Genomic DNA, 16,118 nt, shown 5'->3' with positions numbered 1-16,118 from the left:
AGGGCGGAGCAGTGTTTGTTCAGAAAGGGCAAGCTGATAGGAACAAGGGTAGTGGCAATTATTCAGTAGTTTTTCTGTGTTGACTACATAGGAGAGACCAAACTTAGAGGGAAGCCAAGCAGATGGCTGTGTGAGTCTGTTGCCTGAAAATTATTTAATATGCCTCTGGTTGTAGTTTGCACGGGCGAACCTTCATTGAGAAGTACATACACACTTCGAAGAAACCTTCTATGTCAGGAATCTTTTGAGTAGGTTTCATAAAAGTTGTGTTCTAGCAATGAATTTAAAAGCAGCAGGAGGGATGTGGTTTTGATTAGCCTGTTAATGAAAGTTACAAATCAACCCCATTATACTGAACCCTGATTTAACCAACAGTCAGTTACATCAGGGTGCACCATACCTTCCTTCCATTATTCTGAATTCCCATTTATATGAGGATTTCCAATATCCATGAATTCTTTGATAGATGGCGTTGTACTGTAATGAAGAGAAGAGGGAAGAATCTGCAGGACACTAATTCTGTGCATGCACAGTGGCACAGAATTCCCCCAAGATTAGTGTTGGGGAATGCAGTTACAATACAGTTCCTCCCACACAGCGTAGTCTTGCAGCGAAGACGGGACCAAATTGTCTTTTAATCATATTCCCAAATCATTGTACAGCCTTGGACTTGCAATCTCCTTTCGTTGTCCAAGGTATGTAAAGTGCATAAATGATTAACGCAAATTATATTTTTAAAATACTTTCCATTTCAGTGATATTACCTGGGAGACAGGGATGTTTTAATTCTTCTTCTGGCTCTTAAAAAAGGTGGGTAAATAGTGTAGTCCGGCTAACATGGAAGAAGTTTGCAAGGGCTGTGATTTTAAAGGTTGTAAAGAAGATGGCTGTCATTAGTCAGTGATTATCAGCACCAATGTCACTGGAAAAGGGAAGGAGGGGATGTTTGGATGAGAGTTAGACACAACCACAAGCTAAATCAAAGAGGAAAGCTTTAAGGTGAGATGTAAAGACAGGAAATGCAATTTGAGAGGTCATGTAATATGAAACAAGTGTACAGGAGTTCTCAAAAACCAGGGTGTCATTTATGAATAGGATTCAGAGATAGATAGAGAATCTGTGAAAGTGAGAGAGGATGTGTATGTTCCCACTTCTTAGGTGAGAGAGTAGCTTGTACGCAGCATTCTGAAATGAAGGGAAGCCATAGAGTATAAACGAAGAGGATTGTAATAGTACAGAATAGAAGAGACAAAGTCAGACTTCAGGAGATGAGGGGAGACTTGGTATAAATAAATGTGAAGCCCTAGACCCAGGGAGAGGAAATAACCAGAAACAAAATGTGGGGGGACACAATAAAATATCCATATCTAACATATGAAAGCAGCTTTATTTTACTGTTTCTTGTGACTAAACACTATGCTCTAATTGATGCAGGGAAGGCATGGAATTGGGACTGGGAGTTAGGTAAGAGAGGGCCTCTCTATTCTGTAATACAGAAAGACAGACAAATATGTTCAGAAGGTGGTCCACAGTATGAGAAAGTTGAGAACTACTTCCAGAAGTAACTAGGCAAATATTTACAAATAAGTATATTTAGTATGTTTAGCAGAATCCATCATTGCTTAGAAATCTCCATCTCTGTGATCCATCCGTACGTCTCTCAGGCCCTGTCTACACTAGAGAATTATGATGTTGCAACAACTGTTGCAGCCCCCAGTACATGTCAAATAGATCATTGTTACTTTCTAGCAGGACAGAGGGCTTGAAATTGCAGTCTCTGTGGCCAGCAGGACTCGCATGCATAGCAACTTCAGGTTCCAGATCATAGTTCATGACAAAAGAAGAGCTGCTTAGCACTAGAGTGCATGACAAAGACAAGACCCATGAAGTTTTAAAGCAAGTGCTGTTGCTTAGTAGAGAATCTTGTATAGAAGATATATAATGATAGTTTGTATTAAGCCAGTGGAGTATAAAAACACTTTCCTGATTAAACAGTGGAATTCATCTTAAAACAGCTGGGAAATTCTTTAGGATTTCTGGTGTATTCAAATACTTATTTCTACTTCTTGGACAAATTAGCAGACTGAGTCTTAAACAGTTTCACTCATGTCAGTCAATAGGACTGTTCACATGAGTAATGACTATTCACTTGAAGAAGGTATTGCAGGATCAGAACCTGTATCAGAAGATAAGCAATATCATGGCATCTGGTTTTTCACCAGTTACTGTATTTAATAACTGTTTTGGGGGGGGGGGGGGGATTGGTGATTTTCCCACATTTATTTCAAGTTGATGGAATTTATTTATTTTAAATAAATTGCACTTGTCCTTTTATGCTTTTCCCTTTAGTTGGAAGGGTTTTAGGAGTATGACTGAAATCCTCAAACATCAACTAGCTGTTTTTAATGTGTATTAGTCTCATTAAAGGTGACTGGATTTAATAGGGGTATCAGTAATATATATTTTGAGTGAATATGAAGAAGAAGAAAAAAACACTTTAGAGCTTTGATATCATAAGCCTCTTGTGATTGGGCAGGTGTTCCCTACTTTGGTGGTGGAACTAGGAAAAGCTGTACCTTGTGTGTATTTAAAACATAAAAAAAACTTACTAAATGGTTCCACCTAGTGGAAGCTGTTCAGATAGTGAAAGAAAATGTGCCATCTTACACACATGAAAGGCGGTGTTCCTTGGGATATCCTAGAAGTTAAGCACCGTGCTGGTGGTGAATGTAGATGGATGCTCTAATATTCTATTTTATTCTATCTTCTCCTTCTGGCAGTGTCAGTTGTTCCTACAGCATTATTTCTAGTGGTTTGCCTACCCCAGTTTTTAATTGTCTTTATGTGACGGGGTTCCTACAGCTTCCTTGGAGACTATTAGACCACTTTCTGATAATAACTACTAATATTAAGGTTACAAAACGTTTTTTCCACTATAACCCCTAGTTTTCATACAATAATAACGCTTCTTCCTGAGCCCCTTCATAACAGAAACTGTTCCTAAAAATATGTGCTGATCCAGATGCAGCCAAAAGTATCACTCCCAACACACACACACACACACACACACACACACACACACACACACACACACACACACACACACACACACACACAGATTTTAATGTATTCCTAGCTTGTATCTGAATTTTGTATCTGAATCTGAAAGGACACCTTAATATGGCGCCTAGCTTTTGAAATGGAAAGCTCTCACAGCTAGACTAGCTATTTCCAGCTCACAAGGTCTTCCCTGCCTTTCACAACTCCTGATTGGCTCTAAGCCCCTCTCTACACACCATTTCTTGACTCCACACACGTAGGGTCACATGCTCAAATTCAATCTGTAATCCACCCACCCTTTTCCTGCATTGAAGAGAATGACAAAGGTGGGTGCATGGTCCCCTGTCCCAAGAGAAATAGGGTAAAGTTTGGTTGTTTTGTTTTTTTAAAAACAAAACAGATATTCCTACTTTTGCACAGCATTTCTAGGTTGCTATAGATCCTCCCCGCCCCATCCCCCTCCATTCCTCTGCACTCCTAACCCCAGTCTCCTCATGCTCTCCATTGTTCTGCCTCCCCTCACTCCATCTCCTGCTTCCCACATTCCTCTTGAGTTCTCATAATTTCCATTCCTGTTCCCTAACACATGCCTGCTGCCCTCACTGCCCCATTCTTGGCACTTCCACATTCTTCTTTTCCCTGCCAGGCCCTCATGAGTGACTAAGGGGTCAGCATCTTCACAGAGACCAGCCTGGCTTCAACCCATTGGTAACAGTGGGAGATAGGATCCCTGTTGCTGAGGGTCAACCTGTGGCTTCAGTCCCATTGACAGTAATAGAATATGGCAGCCATTTTGCGATGGTTCGTCATATTTCAAGATCATTGTGACTTGCCTTTACCTCCCTGGGCTAGTACTGGTCTTTGGGGTGGATACAGAGTTTCCTCGCCCCACCCCCTCATTCCCTACATAGTTTTGCTTAGTGATTAACTAGAGCCTGTAGTCAAGACCCTGTCCTGCTCCTCGCTTTTGCCTCGACCTTTGCCTGTCACATAATTAGTGTAGTTAGGTCTTTTCTATTGAGAAGGCAATGGAGGCCCTCCAGGCACTGCGAAACAGGCTGTGTTAAAGAAAAGAAAAAGGCCAAAGATTTGTCTGTTATGTGCCATGACCCTTGCTACTTTGGAAACTGAGAATCCAATTGCCCTTTCAGTACCATATTTTCAAAACTAGGCATTTCAATTAGTTTAACAAAATGTGTGGCTAACAATAGATGCAGCCACCAGGGCCTTGTCTACATTATGGCTTCCACTAATCTCACCCCAGTTCAACTGAACAGCTGTTAGAACCAGTGGGAAACGGTTTTTTTGGTAAACTTTCCCAATGTGGATGTAGCCTGATAATGAGATTCCAGTTCTGCTCCCCTGCCAAAAACTCCACCACAAAACCAGGAGGCTGCTAGCTTTAATATTACAATATCCAGAAGCATTTTCTGTGAATACCAATTCTAATATATAGGAGAGATTTTGTTAGTATGAGTAGGAGAGCAGTACTAATTTTAGAGTTATGCCATAGCATTTCTATTTGATTTCTCAAATGACTATAGATGTCCGACTCTTTTGTTCACAACTCTTTCTTGTCACTTCCCTTGAAAATCCACTAGATATAAACTGTGTGCTAATATTACCCAAAAAGGGCAAAATATGAATGCAAATTTGTAAGGAACTTCCAGGTGATCTTTGTTTTTTAGAGTCATCTCCCTCCCCAAAATCCCTTATCTGCCAATTTATGGTTAAGTTCTGTGTTTTCACAGGTTGGAATATGAATTCTAGTGAAAACTTTATTGGTCCTTTGTATATTTAACTACCTTTGTAAACCAATCTATTCTGATTTAACAAGTGAGATTGCCTCTTGCTGACAGATCAGGGATGGTATAGATAATGCTTAGTCCTGCCTCAGTGAAGGGGACTGGACTAACCTTTTGAGGTCCCTTCCAGTCCTACATTTCTGTGATTCTGTGGTCCTTCCTACCCCCCCACCAAAATGTATCAGGATTACGCTGTATTAATTGGGTATACACAATTAATGGAAGTTCTGCTTAGCCACAATGTTTCTTTACTTTCTGTTTCTTATCACTGTGAAGGTGTTGTATTACAAAAACCTATTCCAAACTATCAGGAGCATTATAACTATCTTACTATCATCTCTGGTTGCTCTCTTTATATGAAAGAAGCTTATAATAAAAAAATCTAGGCAGTTCTGAGACAAGCTCCATGTGCTGTGTATGTGTCAGCCAGAAAATAATTTTTAAATTTTATCAGCATTTTTAAATCTCTGTAGTTACTAAGAAGCTATTAGACTTGCAGGTAAACACTAAATCCACTGTTAGTTATGCTGTGTTTTGGCTGCTAGTACATATAGCATGTTAGAGGTCTTTTCAAAATATTAGATCTGTGATAAATATAAAAGATGATGCTGTTCACTTGATGAATGCTAACATCTAGGCCTATATTCATGTTGCAAACAATTGACTAAAGCAAGGAGAGTCACAGCTTTTGGTAATGTGATTTGCCTAGCTTGTGTCCTGAAATCTTAACTAAAAAGAGGCACAATAGCTGCAATTACGTCCCATGTATCGGTCTCAACTTTGGCATCCAAATCTGGTCTGGATTATTTTGCATTTACATATTCACCCTTTATAAAGAATTCAGAAGCTCTCTATCTCCATTTTTCTTTAAAGAAATGAGGGACTATAACGCAAACTGTGTTTTAAGCAATGTTAAGAATGTGACACAAGTTGATAAAAGCAGGGAGCCCTACAGTAGTTGAGGCTGATAACTCATCCTATGTCTGGTTGTTGCAGGGGTCACAAAACAGTGGATGATGTCGCCCATAGCTGCATTTTTGTCTTCATTTGGTGTAGTACCATTTTAATAAATGTGTTCACTATAGAGAACTGAATCCTATACTGGCACAAACTTCCGTGATTTCTGTATGTCGGATGTATATCAATATGACCTATATCTGTGTCTACCCAAATTCGGAATGTAACAATCTTTAACACTTAATTATGCTAATTAATTATATTTGTTTTTATTTTGCAAAGGGGCTCTATAGAAACCACACCTTAAACAGACAGATTAAGTAGTCTCTGAGAATGCATAAAAACTCTCCTGTTTTATAAATAAAAAATAATTGCAGATCTTTGGTATGCATTTATCATAGTATTGCACTTACCTCCCCTTCTTTGGTATCTGAGCATTACTATTTGTTCTCTGTAGTAAGAGTGATTATACTGTGGCTTAATGAAACTGAGACCCAAGAACCCAGTACCTGTATGTTGGAGAAGAAAGTATGTTGTTACAGACTCCTAATGGCCTCATTTTGGGTGTCTGTTATGTTCTCTTCTCAGCTGTACATTTACTGGCCTTGGCGGTAAATAAATTGAATGAATTAGAAGTGATGCTAGTAAGTCTGTGATGCCTTGACAGGATACATAGTTAATTCTGCGTTGATGGAGGATGTCTGACTGACGGAAATTTCCCTCTTTTCCTACAGACAGTCAGTCAGATCTGGAGACTCTAGGTGGGGTGCTGGATCTGACCTCCTGCGAGAGAGAGCAGCCAGAGGAAGAAACGGAGCTACCGGAAAACAAATGCAGTCCCAAACAGGAGCAAAAGGCTGACTCGCCCCAAGGAGAAGAGGATGTACAAGATAAAGCAGATGAGTATGAAGACGGACCAGAGGAAGACTCTGTAAGTAACAAAAGCCTTGACCTCAATTTTGCCAGCAAGCTGATGGACTTTAAGCTGGCAGAGAGTGACCAGAGTGCAGGTAACTGCTCTCAGACTGAAAAGAAACATGCCTGTGATGTTTGTGGGAAAACCTTCAAATTTGCTGGCACTCTTGGACGGCACAAAAAGGCCCATGCTCGCGAGGACAGAAAGGACGAAAAGAGCAGTGAGGATGAAAGCAAGTGTGTTCAGGATGAAGCTGGAGCTCCCCCAAAGCAAGACTCCACTCTTGATCAGGAAGAGCCCCCAATGGACTTACAGGTGCTAGAATCTTCTGTGGACTGTGAGGCAACAGGAAAGGAGAACGAAGAGTGTGAAAGCATCTCTGAGGGAGAGAGCACAGAGAGAAAGTCCTGTGAGAAGAGTGATGATGACAAAAAACCAAAGACTAATGGGGCAAAGAGTACCACAAAGGCAGACAAGAGGAAGAAAGTCTGTACTGTGTGCAACAAGCGGTTTTGGTCTCTACAGGACTTGACACGACACATGAGATCCCATACAGGTAAGTGGAGAACATGAGACAGTATTGCAGGGAGGAGCTTGCTGCTTATGGTCAGCATCCTGTGAGCTCTTCAGCCAGTTGGACCTCAGCATGAGCAGGGACTTCTAATTTCTGCTGCACAATGAAACTGTGTTATGAAGCGAGTTTAAGTTTCTGTGGCAACATAAAATGAATTGGAGAGGAATGGGGAGGGAATGGTAAACATGCAAAATCCTTTACATCTGCAGAAAGCTCAGTGGAAATACATGTTAATTATATATTTATCTACCTGGGGGAGGTGCGTATTTGGCTTATGTTTTTTCAAAATTATTTTTCGACTTACGTGGTGCAGAATTTGGAGGTGAGGAGAGAGCGGGGAAACTATTGCAATAGCTCCCTGCCCCCTCCTCTGTGGCTCTGCACCTCTCTTATATTTTATTGCACATTGAAGTATAATGACACTATAAAGGGAATACATCAGAGGATGGGAGTCGGTTTATCATACGATTCTAGAGACCCAACATCTCCATGCCTCCGTGAATCTGTTTGCTCACACTCCTCGATGCGTTTAACTGAGTGAGAGGCAACGCCATGATCAGCTTCCACTCTTTCTCTGAACCTGAACAGAGCGGATGAAATACATTTAGTACAATGCCCTCCAGTGATTTCGTTGTGCAGTTAGCTGTCATGGAATAAATGGGGTTCTGCTTATGCAATAGGATATTGTTCAACATTGCATTACGAGGGAGGATTAGATGACTCTGTCATTTTGATTAGTAAAATCGTAGTCATCCACATGTAGAATGGCTGAGCAATAACTATGACCCCAAAGAATTGTGAATCATTCACACCGCTCCAAATGTGTAGAATTCAGGTGTGCTTAATTTCACTTATCAGTAAGCTGAAGTGACATCAGGAAAAGGGATTTCCTTTGTGTGCTGTTTTTTGGCGTAGCTTTTCATTGTCACATATTTTCTGATTAAGCTTGGGTATGTCATATTTAAATTTTAATAAAAGGTGAAGCTTCACTTAAGTAACTACACGAAGACACCTTTAAAAAGCGTGTGGGTCCAATTTTTTACCTACCTGAGTAAATAAAGAATGTATTAACTTCTCAGATGCAAAACTGATTTCTGATTGAAGTCTTTAAAAAAAAATAAAACCAAATCTCCATTAGTGTGACTTTTTCCAAAGTGCTGAGCACCCACAAATCCTAGAAGTCAGTGAAAGATCATCACCTTTGAAAATCGGGCTACAAGTCTGAAGGATAAGTGTTGCAGTGAGTTTAGTTTTCACTGCTAGACATGTGGGTTGTGTCACAAGGCAACACATTTTGTCTCATAGTTTGGTCTCATTCTTGTATTTATTTGTCTCCATTGCAAAATCACTACAACATATGATACATCTGTGTTCAAGAAAGCCTTTGGGGAGGGATTCTGAAGTCTAACTTAGCATTTTCTGATGAGCCAAATGGTGCTTTTGTGCTTTCTGAGGGTGCGCTCCTCAACAATCCATGTGTCAGATGCTTTTAATATTTTAATTGTTCCTGAAGTCTTGGCACTGGAGTCTTTCTCCTCATCTCCCCCCCCCCCCCCGGCTTTCTTTAGGTTTTTAACTTTTTCTGTAGTAGTCTTGAATAACTACCTTGAGCAGTACGTGATTTTTTCCTTCAAACGTAATACATTTAACTAGCTTCATTGCTAGTTGTTTCTAAAAAATTGTTTTTGTGACCCAATCCACATTTTCCCCCAACTGGGGACTCTCAATCACTTACATTGACTTTTTTTCCTCTTGCTCGTTCAAATTTATATGTGGCAAAAATCTATGAGATACTTTCTCTTTCTTGAAAGGTTTTCTTTTTAAAGAAGACCTCTCAATAAACAAAAAAGAGGGCTAGGATCAGCATAGCAAGAATATTTTGGGTTAAGACTGAGGTGCATTGGCAGGGCTATGTGGGGAAATTTTGTACAATGCCTGCCTGAAGAATAAAAATAAGATACATGGAAGAGCCATTCCCTCATCTCTAGTCCATTTCTCTTCCAATGCAGGGTGGTCCCTACAGTTTATTTTCTAGTATATTATTGTACAACTTACACTAAATCTGGCTCAATCCATTGCTGTGGGCTCTTCAAATTTATGAGCTAACTCTACGCACTCATATTTTTTAAAAGATCAAGAAGCTATCATATTAGTGGAATCATACCAAACTTGCATAGTTTATTTTCCTTTCTGTTGATCATGGATGCAGGATATGAAGTGCACCAAAGGGCTTGTGCAGCATTAAACAGGACCTGATTCTGAGTTACAGTATCTGTACAGCACTCTGCCAGGTTTTTGTGAAAAAATTTTTGGAAAAAAAAAAGGGGGGGGGGAAAACAACCTTAATTTTTTTTCCTGGTTCCTAACCAGAACTTTTTGAGAGTAAAGTTACTCTCTGCCTCAGAAACCACTTATAAGCTTAGGCACGTTGCAGCTTGGTCTGTATTTGCATAGTGAATCACTATGGGACTCTTATTTTACTTAACAAGAGATGGAGTTTTGCTATATCCGAACTCATTTGTAAGCAGGTTCCATTCTAGTTGGTTTAACAATTTGTATGTAAAATGTTCACCCTTCTATCAGCGACTGAGGAAGAAACGTTTTCTCACATGCTGCTTGGCTTGTTTTTTAAATACTGGTTGCCCAGAAAAATTGGGCCCATCGTCCTCATTCCTTCTATGATCCCCATCCCCTGTGTGCCCAGGCTAGTCCTTACTCTTTTGTGGTAATTTCCATCCTTTTCAGGGGGAAAGAAAGTTGTGCAGTCTGTTTATCCTGCAAAGGAGACTGCTGCCTCGATGCCATTGGCTCAGTTTCACAAACATCTTTGAGTTTCAAAAGACTTTTCTGAACTTCTGGCAGAAAAAGTTGCTCACTTAAGGGCATGGAATTTTAACAGACATGAATTATAGATTCTGAATACAGCATGTCACATTACTAACCCATCTACCCAAATTATGACATAGTCCCTTTAAAAAATACATGTTTCAGCAGATGCCTTTACAGTCCCCAGAGGTTTATGTGATAGCTAAATGTTTAACAATGAATAACGGTATAAGCTGGATGTACTCTCTCGCTACCAGATCCTGCTGACCTTGGGCAAGATTGAAGAATTCTCTAAGACCATTATCTTGTGTTTCAGTAGGGTAGTTGCAGGTAAATTCACTATTAAATAGGCAATTGGGTACACAGGTGGACATACGGTTCAGTATAGTTGTAGTTTTACAGCCAGATTTTGAAACCAGGATTTTAGGTACAGAGTTATTAAATATCAGTTGTTACCAAAGTAGCAAGTCAAGCATTTATTTGTATATGACTTCAATAAAGCCAACACCTGCAAATGTTGGTGCCTAACATTACACACCAAAAAAAAAGCAGCCTGATTATCAGAGGTGCTGTTTACGCAGAAGCTCAGTACCTTTCTGAATCAGGACTCTTTTCTTTAGGAACTTAACTGTTGGCCTTCATACTCAAGTAGCAGGTAGTCATCCAAGTCACGTGAAAGGGAATCCTACAGTAAATGTTGGGACTAAACATTGTTGGGACTAGCCCTGGTGACCCCATTAAAAGGGAGTTGTGACCCACTTTGGGGTCCCAACCCACAGTTCATAGAATCATAGACTTTAAGGTCAGAAGGGACCATTATGATTCTCTAGTCTAACCTCCTGCACAGCGTTGGTCTAGAGCAGTTTTATGTGTTGTACTGTCCTGAAAAGAGAGAGGGAACTGTATTTATAATCTTAGTTACATTTTGGCCTTAATTCTGTCCTAGGAGAGAGACCGTACAAATGTCAGACCTGTGAACGGACCTTCACTCTGAAACACAGCCTGGTTCGTCATCAGCGCATACACCAGAAGGTCAAGAATGCTAGGAACCATGAGAAGGAGAGTGACAAAGAGGAGACCCAGTCTAGGTGTGAAGAAGACAGTGAAAATGAGTCTATCCACAGTGGTACTAACCCCATCTCAGAAAACGAGTGTGACTCAGTTGCAGGCCTTGGTAACCATTCATCTGTCTCTAGAAACCGAAAAGAAAGTCTGGCCAATGGAGCGAAGGATTCCCTTTGCAGAGAGGAGAAAACCCCTGGACGAACAGCCAGTACTTGCCTTGCAGAGTCCAACAAGAATGCACAGAAACAGATCACAAAAGATCAGGAATCTCGGGGTAACTGTGATCACGAGAGTCCATCAGGTTTCATTCAGGACTTGCTGGAGATGCACAACAAAAAATCTCCCATGAATCACATTCTTGCCTCTGCAGATAGTGCACCTCAGCTTTTGGGAGTTGAGTGAATTTCTTACTATGAAATTGGACCCATCCCAGCACACAAACTAAAACCAGCAGAGCAAGGTTTTTGGAATATATTTTGTAAGAGTGACCTTCAGCTGAGGGATAGTATGGCAGACTGGATTCAGTGCCATATGCCTTTCAGTATAATAATGCAAGAGACTACAGTACATACTGATTTGAGTGCCTTACTACTTTATTAGATCTTTTGGTATCATAGGTTTTTTCAAAAAAAAAATTGATTTTTTTGTAATATTTTAATGAATTATTTGGAGAGGACCTTTTTCATTTAAGCATTAATGTTACCCTCTGTATTGGTGTGTGTGTGAGCTTGTTCTTGTATATCTGTTATAGTCGCTGTGTTTGTTCTCTGAGCTGGAAATGGGGGCAGTGGGGTGGGGAAGCCCTTGGATACTACGGCCAATAACTGGAAGAAAATTACATGAATTTCAGATGAGATCGCCAGAGGACACATGTACGAGATGCTGATTTTTCTCAGTATAGACGTTCTTGCATTTGCCATACGATGGAGCATTAATCCAGTTCCAGGTATTAATGACGTGGTGGTTGAAGGTGTTCAAAGTTGGTTAAAGCCAAAACCAGGAAAGACAAAGAGCTTTCAACCTCATAACTTGTTTCCACTTTTCAGCATTAGAAATGGTAATCTAGTTACCATTTAAAGACATTCTTTCTGGCCACTGTGGACTGAGTACACAGAGAAGAGTTACATAGCAACTTAACCTATGGAAATTATGCACCCGCTGTTATATATGTTTGATTTGCTTCAATATATTATTATTATTATTATTATTATTTTATTATTATTTTATAAATTCATCAGTTTGCTAGTCTCTGCAGTCAGCAGAAACGAATGGGCAATATTTGCCCAAGGAGATCTACAGTGCAGCTTGGATCCCCTGTTTAAGCTTTCACCAACTCCCCTCTCATGTTGCAGCTCTTCTACTGTACTTAAATGGAACCCTTCCTCTGACTGGAGAATCAAATGGAGGCCAGCAAGTAATCACCACAAATGTACAGGGGAACATCTCACTAGTGATAGCGTGCCTGCATGGGTGTGTGTGGGGAGGGCCATGAAAAGACTCCCCTTCCCACCTTGAGTGCATGAGGAAGGCACTGCAAATTGCTTCGTTCCGATCACATGACATTTGTTACTAATGAGCAAAGTTATTTAGTCTTCCAGTTGAAAGAGCATGAAAGAAATGCGAGCCTTACCGTGATCTTGCTACCGTCTTTTTCTAAAGCAAGAAAATACTACTGGTAATAAAACTACAAATATAAAACATGTTAAAAATAAATAAAATAAATTTAAAAAAAAAAATCTTTCTTCCTGAGGTTTTGGGGTTGATGCTTGAAGACTAGTGTGTGTTTCTAAATTTCATAATGATAGTTTAACCGCTTTAATGCTGGGGGTTGGGATTTCTCCACAGGCCTCCTGTTGCCTACAACAGGAGATGTTCCCAACCACCAGCATTTATTGGGTTAAGCAAAATGTATCCTACTGTAGCTGTGCATTTTTAGGTATGCTCAGCATTCTGTTGTTCTTGTTGTCCTTCAGTCATGATCTCTGGGACAGACAGAGCCATAGTATTGCCGGAGTCTCACTGTGCACTTCCACCACTTCAGCTCCCTCACCCATACTGTGATCCTCCCTTCCCTTCCCATGCAAAATCACATGTCCTATGTTCATTAGACTTGGAAGAAGGGGGCCTTAAATCCCTCTCCCTCTCTCTCTCTCTCTCTCTCTCTATATATATATATATATTTCAACAAATTTCTGGAGACTGAAATCCAACTCCCCAGAATTCAAAGGAAGAAAAATGTTCTCAAGTGATGATCTCGCATATAAAATAAGAAAAAAAATGGTTGAGGTATATGTGATTTTTTTTTTTAAATTAGGGATGTATGAACCAGTTTTGAAATAAGTTACTCCAAACTAATAAAAAATCAGAACCAATGATTCCTTTAAAACTTTACCAGGTGTGTTCTACTTAGTTTAAACCAGTTCACACATCCCTTAATTTTTTTATTACTATTATAATTATAATTATTATTATATTATTTTGGGTATTTTTGGTTTTTTTTGTTTGTTGTTTATTTTTAATTTTGGGGTTTTTTTTGCAGCTCTCCACACTAAACTGCGCAATATTGTGGGGGAGAAGCCATTACTAAACTATATGCTGCAGAATAATGTAGCAAGTAATCAATTCCCAGCAGCCTGCCGGGACATCTGCTAGCAATAATCACTATTGATTTAAAGCTTTATTTAGCCTTTATCTATATCCTAGTAGATTATAAGGTCTTGCCACATTTTATTGACATTTTTATTAGTTGAGTTTGACTGAGAAAACTTTTGTTGTTGTTTTTTCCCCCAATATTAAACTGTGAAATTTATAACATGTTTAAACTATGGGTGAATCTTAGGCTTAGTTTGCATGTTCAGCTAATTTGTCTCTCTTTTTTTTTTGTTTGTTTGAATCCTTTTATTTTTCCTTTCTCAGGGCTTTTACAAAAAAAAATGGATCTTCTGAAATTCTTTTGTCAGAGTTGCAATGGACTTAACAATGAAATAATTCAATCACTACATTAAGCACTTGACTGTGAAAGCGCAAAAAGAAAAAGAGAACTTATGTTTGTGACTATTCTCAAGTGGCTTTTCGGAGCTATGTGACAGTCTGATTCCATTTTCAGAATGATTCATAATCTTCTCTCCCCTTCTCTGTGTGTGTGTGTGTCTCTCTCTCTCCCTCTCTCTATTCAAGAAGGAAATTTAATCTTAGTGATTTCAGCCCATGCAGGAAACAATAATAAATGTGTAGAATTCATATTTTTTCTAAAGGGAACTTAAACTGCTGCTACAAGTTGTGTACAAGACTGGTTTATGCCACATGAACAGAGAATCACACATTGTTTTGGTACTTCTATTCCTCTCTTTATTCAGTTGTACAGTACTTCCAAATTCAAATTGAAAGTAAACCTGTTCTGTATCAAACCATCTAAGCAATAAAATGTTATATTTAAAAATTATAGGTTGCAAAATGGACACGGCTCTTCTTGTGGGTTTGTTGTAACTTGCTTTTAAGCCTATCTGTGAAGGATTATACACAAACCAGAGTCTGAGTTTACGTGTAGGGATGGTCTTATGGTTCTCCTTTATTGTTGGGCTGTGTTTGAACTAGAGATGGTCAAAAGATTTTGAACATTTTGTTCTGTATTCCAACCAGTTTGGGGAAATCACAGCTTTTGAAAATGGTGGGGTTTTTTTGGGGGGGGGGGGGATTTTGGCTAAAATATTAATTAAAAGTTGGGGGGGGGGATTTTTATGCTAGTTTGCTTGAGCTGGCTTTAGTTTGAACTTCTCTTTCCACCTTTAGACTGCAGCTTCATGATCACATAAGTAAATGGCTTTGTCAGGGGTTGGTGCTGTTCTTAAAAATAATAATAGTATTCTTTATAAATTAAATAGGTGTTCAGTGGCAACTACCATCACAGTTGAATTTTCCACAGAGAATTTTGTGGAGCTGTGAAATCTTCAGGATGTAACAGACAGCTATGTGCAAGTACCTGAGAATGATGCTTTATTTTAGCTTGTCAGTTAAATATGGCCTTCCAACTTGCACTTTGTCTGCCTCCGTATAGAATGCCTTTCACAGGGTTGTGACGACCATCCGGGTTGAGCTCAAGATTCTAGAGCTCAAGGAAATGTAAGGAGTTTTCATATCTGCTTCTTTTTAAATCCCCTCCCTGTGGATGATGGTTCCTGCCTTCTAAACCTGTAAAGTCATGTGTAAGGGAGTCTGTGCTGCTGTGATTTACACCTTTTTGTAGCCTCATATTTAAAACATACCAAATTAAGCTCCCCAGAAACCCCTTTGCTGACGTGTAACTTACACTCCCTTCCATTCCATTTTAATTTGCTCTTGCGACTGCCATGATTTTTTTTTCTGTCCTGGTTCTGCAACAGTTTAGGAGAGAAACCCAATAATACTACTGGGCAATACAGCTACCTACCAAAACCACATTACTTTGCTCTTGCTAGTCCCCCCATTGCCACAGTGACACTTGGTTTCTGAAGACCATTTGTAGGGCTGTCAGCTGGTTGGCAGATGTGTGGGGGAAGTGCCAAGAAATTTGGAGCAATTGGTGTTACCTTTATGTGCCAAAAATGCTACCTCTGTGTTCCCTCAGATGTGCATTAAACATTAAGTTTTACACAGATTATTTTGATTCTGTTGACATATGTTTTAAGCAAAACTCCCACAGCGTGGGCAACAGAGCCATCCTGTTTTGGGAAAAACCATGGGGTTTCGGCTTCATTTTTGAGTGCCAACTACATTTATTGTTTTTCCAAGCATTGGGCTTGGGGAAAAGACTGATAGTTTCCCATTCACAGAGCACTGCATGGAATCATTGCTGAGGGTTAAGGGTGCCTCTGCTGGGAAAGGAACCAGACAGGACTACCTTCCTGTGTGGTGGTGTAAAGCACAAAGTTGGCATCTA

General features: G+C 39.7%; 1 protein-coding gene across 16 annotated transcripts in view; it reads left to right on the top strand.

The window, feature by feature from the left end:
• RREB1 (ras responsive element binding protein 1) overlaps positions 1-12,407 on the top strand; it is a 140,603-nt gene extending 128,196 nt beyond the window's left edge. For 15 of the 16 annotated variants that reach the window (XM_073332104.2, XM_073332105.2, XM_073332118.2 and 12 more), the window contains 2 exons: positions 6,557-7,294; positions 11,085-12,407. In XM_073332104.2, the coding sequence (XP_073188205.2) occupies positions 6,557-7,294; positions 11,085-11,605 (1,259 nt within the window). In that variant the 3' untranslated portion in view covers positions 11,606-12,407. Of the gene's footprint in view, positions 1-6,556; positions 7,295-10,395; positions 11,065-11,084 lie in introns of those variants that run through there. The other variant, XM_073332119.2, reaches the window with a different exon arrangement.
• Positions 12,408-16,118: the final 3,711 nt, after the last annotated feature.

This window comes from Lepidochelys kempii, chromosome 2, assembly GCF_965140285.1.
Source record: "Lepidochelys kempii isolate rLepKem1 chromosome 2, rLepKem1.hap1, whole genome shotgun sequence".
NCBI lineage: Eukaryota > Metazoa > Chordata > Testudines > Cheloniidae > Lepidochelys > Lepidochelys kempii.
The sequence above is the reverse complement of the archived record's forward strand: the minus strand, read 5'-3'. Positions and strand labels throughout refer to the sequence as shown.